General features: G+C 46.3%; 1 protein-coding gene across 1 annotated transcript; it reads right to left on the bottom strand.

Annotated features, from left to right (window-relative positions):
- Window positions 1–3,836: 3,836 nt before the first annotated feature.
- On the bottom strand, window positions 3,837–5,824 carry LOC109766760 (zinc-finger homeodomain protein 9-like). The gene is made up of 2 exons (XM_020325545.3): window positions 5,331–5,824; window positions 3,837–4,238 (listed from the first exon to the last, which is right to left on the bottom strand). Exons 1-2 carry the CDS (start codon window positions 5,802–5,804, stop codon window positions 3,837–3,839), a joined length of 876 nt encoding a protein of 291 aa, XP_020181134.3. The 5' UTR covers window positions 5,805–5,824.
- Between the last annotated feature and the right edge of the window lie 996 nt (window positions 5,825–6,820).

The following is a 6,820-nucleotide window of genomic DNA, read 5'->3' on the forward strand; positions in this document are numbered from 1 at the left end:
CGACGCTCTGGAACACGGCGTTCGCCTGGGCCGGGCCGGCGCCGACGCTCATCGACCTCACGGACCCCGAGGACGACGACGACGCCTAGGGCAGCGCGCCGCCTCGTAGTTTAGGCTGTTTTTAATTTTTTTTAATGCAAATATGGACGCGTGGACTCTCGCCGGCCTTCGTGGCCGGCTTTAATGTTTAATTAATGTTGTTTCTCTTTTTTTAATATGCATGCGTTCATTTTTTTGGCGCCGTTAAAATGGGTCTTAGGCCAGCTTTGGGCGCACGCGCCGACCCAAATACGGAAGCGGGCAACTGTGTCCGTCTGGCCGACCCAAACGGACAAAAAACGGACGAAATCGCCGTCCGTTTGGGTCGGCCCGTTGGAGTTGCTCTAATCTCTTAAAATGGTTGTGCTACCACTTCCTTTCAGCTCTATGGTTCAGTGTAACGTTCCTTGGCAAATCTTCAGTTAAGTTCACGTCCTGACGAGACAGTAGGTAGTCCTGCTGCTAGACAGTAGGTAGCCGATGTGGATGTGCCATCAAACAACACATGATTCAACTGGGAGACAAACAAGGTTATCAATACATGATTCAACGGAGAGACAACCAGATTATCAAGCAAACACATGATTCGGCAGGCAGGCATGGATGGCGAGGGTTGCGTCGTTGCTCCTCTGGCCTCGGGGAGGAGAGAGCGCTGAGATGGTGCTGCTTGGAGTAGGCGACGTGAGACCGGCACATCGCGGATCAAGAGTACCCACATACAGTGGCCACCAGGCACCAGCCATGGAGCCTGGGCTGTCCAGACCGGATGAAGGACGGAGCCGTGCTGCTAGATGAAGACCATGTGACTGTGCGACGGCGAGGGAAAGTGCGGCACGGAGGAAGGGGATGGAGGAGGTGGCCAGTGACCATGGCGACGAGGTGAGGAAGAGGAATGAGAGCAAGGGAGTCCGAACTGTCCGATAGTTCTAACACTAAAATTCAAATCAAACACAGATGCACATCGGTTCAGATAGCTCTCACACTAAAAGTGAAAAACTGAATAAAGTGCATGCATAGGTGGACATGGACTTGAAGAAACACAAGCGGACAAATCTCCAAAACATGGTCCTGCAGCTCGCGGTCAGCCTCTACTCGGCCAACCAGAGTAGCCCGTAAAGGAGCAGCCCATGGCATTAGCGGAGGGGCCTGTTTTCGATGATTCGCAAAAAAAAAAAAAAGAGCCTGTTTTCGATGTTGTCCTACCCGTTGGGTTGGCGCAGTCCACGGTTGAGAGGAGGAGCCCGGAAATCTTGCGCACGACCACCTCTCGTCGGAGGCTTGGAGGTCCGAGAGCTCCTGCTCGGCGCCTGTTGCGCCCGAACAGTTTCGTGGCGCACACTGCCCCGCCCTGTTGGGCCGGCCCATGAAGGCTGAGCGCAGCAACCTTTAACACCAAAAAACCGCAAAAAGGTGTGTTATACAGGATTCAAACTCGGATGGTTGCCTCATTGGCCGACCTTCATTAACCACCAGAGCAAATGGACATTGATGACTAGTAAAAGCACCAATTATATAAGAAAAAGCAAGGCCACGCCTATTATATAGCTTGGATTTCTGAATTATTTTTGAAACATCGTGGATTTGAAAACTATCATCATTTTTGAAGAAAAGTTCACAAACTTCTAAAAAGTTCATCGATTTTGCAAACAGTTAATAAAAAAAGTTCAATGCTTTTGAAGAAAAGTTCATCGAGTTTTAAAAAAAGTTCATCGATTTTGAAAAAGTTCAAAATTTGGAAAAATAGTTCATCAATTTTGAAAAAAAAATCATCAAAATGAAAAAAAAATCATCGAATTTGAAAAAAGTTCATCAATTTTGAAGAAAAGTTCACCGAATTTGAAAAAGTTCATCGAATTTTTAAATTTCATCCATTTTGGAAAATTGTTTCGATTTTGGAAAATAATCACGAATTTTGAGAAAGTTCATCAAACCAGGGAGAAGGAGAAAAAAAAGGTGAAAAAAAAGAAAAAAAAAGAAAAAAAGGGAAAGTCGAAAGAAGAAAACAATGAGAAGAGGTGGCTAATCACGCGAAGTCCGGTGGCGTGGTGGTTGACTGATAGTACTACTAACCAGAATGTCGCCGGTTTGATTCGCTACAGACTCGCATTTTTGCGTTTTGAAATCTAGATAAGAAAAAGATAGATGGGCCGGCCCAGCGAGGTCGAGGGGGTATGCGCCCGTTTGGAAAAATGCCTATAACGGGCGCTAAAGGCGCCGAATAGGGTTTGCCGAAGGAGACGGGGTGAGGGGACTAGAGGCAAAAGAATCTTTTCAGCATCGCCGTGAGCGAGCAATGGGACAAAAAGAAAACAGTGGCACGCACGGTAGAGAAAAAACATCATGCCATGAAAAGGTTCCCCGGCTACGACTCGGTTCTGGGATGGTCCATGGGCTTCAATGTCAGCGCGTGGTCCCTCTGTCAAAAGTCTCGCCCGCTGCGGAAAAGGCACAGCGATCACAGGGTTGACGCGCGCTGATAATAAACAAGAAAAAGGCCTTCTAGTTTTCATCCTTCGGACCACGCACAGATCACAGAGCAGGCATGTGTGGCTGCGACAGTTCTGACCACAGTCAGTTCTGATATCCACAATTTCGCCTATATATATATTTGGAGATTTCTTATTATTACATGCATTTATCTCAGGATACAAATTGTGTGTGTGTGTGTAAATTAAAGAATACGGTTTTCTTCGATATTACAACATGTATTAGTTTGTCAGGATTATCTATACAAAATTCGCATCTATAAGATACAAATCTATCGCTAGTTGGCATTAGTTAGTGATTAGTTTCTAAAGATACAAATCTATATTTGACGAAAGAGCAGTAATATTAGGATGCATTAGTTTGTTTTCAAAGATACTTCCTCCGTTCCTAAATACTCCCTCCGTTCCTAAATATTTGTCTTTCTGGACATTTCAAATGGACTACCACATACGGATATATGTAGACATATTTTAGAGTGTAGGTTCACTCATTTTGCTTTGTATATAGTCATTTGTTTAAATATCTAGAAAGACAAATATTTAGGAACGGAGGGAGTATAAGTCTTTCTAGAGATTTCAATATGAACTACATACGGATGTATATAGACATACTTTAGAGTATAGATTCACTCATTTTGCTCGGTATGTAGTCTACATAAGAATCTCTAAAAAGGCTTATATTTAGGAACAGAGGAAATACAAAATAGCATGTGGAGAGATATACACTAGCTAGTACGCATTAGTTTCTTAAGACGGGTATGCATTTGTTTCTTAAGCAGGGTACTAATCAGCAGTAATGCATGCAACCAAGCCTGTAGCAAAGGCCACGTTTTAATCTGGAGCCAAGCCTAGCCTCCCGTGACTAAGGTCAAAAACGTGATGAGCATGAAACGGGCTAATGGAGGATGAAGTGTGATAAATAATGAGCTCCTCTTGACCCGATGTCTCGATATGAACCGTCCGATCCAGGTTCCTGTGCATGGATGCGTGCTTTTCGCGCCGCGTGCAATTGCGACTTTTCTCATTTCTTTCACCTCCTTTTATTCTGGTACAAGGAAAATGTGCAATGCCCACGACCCCGACAGGTTTGTGACATCCCACAGACGGATCGACCGTGCCATGAAAATCGCTCAAAGTAGTTGAGCCTACCAGCAAAAAACGCTAACATAAAAAATGCTTTTCATGGCAGCCGAAAAACATCCCATGTTAGCAGAACAGATAAATGCTTCCATGGTAGCAGAACAAATAAAAGCTTCCATGGCAGCCGAATGTTGCCATGGCAGAGAAAACTAGACACATACAAGATTTATTCTAACACTGGTGGTGTGATTGTGGTGGGGGAAGACGGAGATGGGATGGTCCGACAACAGATGATGCTGCAGCGGAGGGGTTGTGGCCGCTGGGGTACTTGCGCTTCTTGTTGTTCATCCAGTTCCTGAAGACTTTCTTGCTGACGCCTATGTCGCGGCATCTTGCTTCGATGAAGTCCTTGTCGCGCTTCTGCAGGTGCCACCCCAGGTGCTCCGACAGCTCCTCCATCCGCAGCTTCTGGTCGGTGGTGAACGTGGTGCGGGACCGCTTCCTCTCCGACATAACCCCATGGGGCGGTGACGCCGTCGCCGGCGAGAGCTGGGCGGGGAGCCTCTGGATCTGCAGTGCCCTTGGCAGGAAGTTGTGTCGCCCAGAAGAGATATCCGCAGGTTCCACTGGATTCTGCTAAATATTGAACTTCACACCTCCAGAGTTCTAATCATGGACTCTATGAATTCGGATCCAAAGCGTTGGGCCGACATGAGAAAAATGCTGCAAAAGTAATTATTTTCAATCATTTGAGCTCTATATCGATCGGTCTCTTTCGTTCATTTCCTAATATCAAGTAACTAATAACTTCCTTATTCATTTAATTTTCTTTGCCCTGTAGGGTTTGGAGACGGTTCTCAGAAGAAATTGTCGGTGAATTCAAACATGAGCTAGATTTCAGAAGGTTAGTTAATGTGGATAAGCAGCCACCGGGGACCAATCTATGTGGATACTATGTTTGTGAGAACATCCGGAGACACACCTCTGAGCGGAAGGCATCGGATAGCGTGCGGAACGCGACGGATAACTTGCGGAGGAGGCTTAGTCCAGAAGCTCGCTTCCGACCAATTCAAGAAGAATTAGCAGGATTTTTCATGAGGGAAGTCATCAATTCTAAAGGAGAACACTATACCGAGGACGAAGAAATTTATATGCATACCCGAGATTGAAACTTGTACGAAGTTGTATATGGTCATCCATCCTAATTGTGTATGGAAACTTGTTCGAAGTTGTATATGGTCACCCAAGATTGAATATATATTATATATTCCTCTTGAATTCTTCTTGTTTGAAATTTCATATGCATGTATATAGTAGCGTAAAATATGTGTACTGAAACTTTATCAAAATTAAAATAAAACACAAAATATAATATAAAAGAAATAAAACACTCCAAACTAAAAAGAAACCAGGTTTAGGGGGGCTAAAACCCTAAACCTGCGGAGGAGCCCTTTAGTCCCGGTTGGCCACGAGAACCGGGACTAAAGGTCCTCCGCCCCGACGGACCACGGGCGCCCACGTGGACGGGCCTTTAGTCCCGGTCAGCCACAAGAACCGGGACTAAAGCCTTTAGTCGCGGTCCGTAAGAGGCGCGACTAAAGGGGGGGGGGTCTTTAGTCGCGCATATTTAGTCCCGGTTGCACAGCCGGGACTAAAGGCTGTTGCGAACCGGGACTAAAGGGCTTTTTTCTACCAGTGGATGTACGTGGGAGGCGGTTGCGTCACCTGCGCCGGATGGTACACGGGTTGAGGTTGGAGTGGTCGGGGCATGGAGCGCTCGTCGTCGTACTCTGTGCCTTCTGAGTCGTACTCCGTGGCATCTGAGTCGTACTCCGTGCCATCTGAGTTGGTGTCAGAGTCGACGCCCGGCAGCCGGTCCTCCGGCGTCTCCTCCTTCCTGCGCTGCGGCAGGCCATGGAGCACGGTCTCCACCATGGGCGGCAGCGGCGGCGACCTCTCCATCATCACCTTGCGGTGGAAGCTGCGGTGGCAGCCGCAGGCTGCGCACTTGTACGACCACGCGTCGACGGGGTTGAGGTCCCCCAAGGGCATCCACTCCCCGCAGCCGTCCACGACATGCCCACCGCTAGCCAGCGCGTGGTTCCTGCCGCACTCGTTGTACTTCACCTCTTGCACCGCCGGCACCACAGCCGCCTGCCTCACCTTCTTGACAGAGCCGCTGGGGTACTTGACGTCCATGGCCTCCGCGGTGTCACTTGCTTGACAAAGATTACACACTAGGGAGAAAAAACAAAATTAGTACTCTGAGAATGCTATTTTTGAAGCATGTTTGGAGTGCCTATATTTTTTTACCCAAAGAATTGTGAATGTCATCTCTTCACAAAAAAATATGCGTAAGGAGAACACTTAAGAATATTTCTCTCCAAAAATCTTCAATTTTTTTCTTGCTATTGCTCAGAATTTACTACGCGTGTCCATCTACGAGCGGAATGACACTTTCACATCTCCTCTTGCATCACTATGGGCTAATGTTAACTACGCGTTTAACTTGCAAGTAAAATACATAGATGGACTGTCAAAGAGAGCAAGAATATTTTTTAGAGATAGACTAACAACGCCAGATGACTATGAAACTCTTATGGTTGTAATCATTACCTGTGTAGTTCGTGAGTGGAGGGAATTATTTTTCAAAGAATTCTTAGAGATAGATCACTAGAACTCAAGATCACTAGAACTCAAACCCTCCCTGAACTCACACCCACCTTTCGTCGATGGACACACAACCTCGAACCCGCCGTTGGTTGTGTCACGTCCAGTGGTCCAGATGTATGGCTCAAGCCTCAATGCTACGTACCAAACAATGCTAGCTAGAACTCGTTGGCTCTAAAGACATACTATATTATATATATATATACCACTCCAAGGCATCCGGAGTTTAGTGGGGGCGTAGTTATGTATTAGACCAGTGTCTTACCAAAAGAATAAAAGTAATTGATGATAGATATGAGATGAGTGAACTAACCTCTGGATCGGGGCGCAGGGAGAACTTTTTGAATCGATGATGATCTCCGTCCCCTCCCCTTACTCTTCACGCCATTCTTGTTTTCTCTTTGTCGAAAATCAGCTGGAGATCTTTCCTCCAGGGCATCAAGAATTTAGTGGGGGCATACTTATGTATTATATTGGTTATTGAAGGAATATACTTAGCGGCGAAGGTAGCGATAGTGAGCATGGCCGATGGGCTATAGTATTGG

Source organism: Aegilops tauschii, chromosome 1, assembly GCF_002575655.3.
Source record: "Aegilops tauschii subsp. strangulata cultivar AL8/78 chromosome 1, Aet v6.0, whole genome shotgun sequence".
NCBI classification, from domain to species: Eukaryota; Viridiplantae; Streptophyta; class Magnoliopsida; order Poales; family Poaceae; genus Aegilops; species Aegilops tauschii.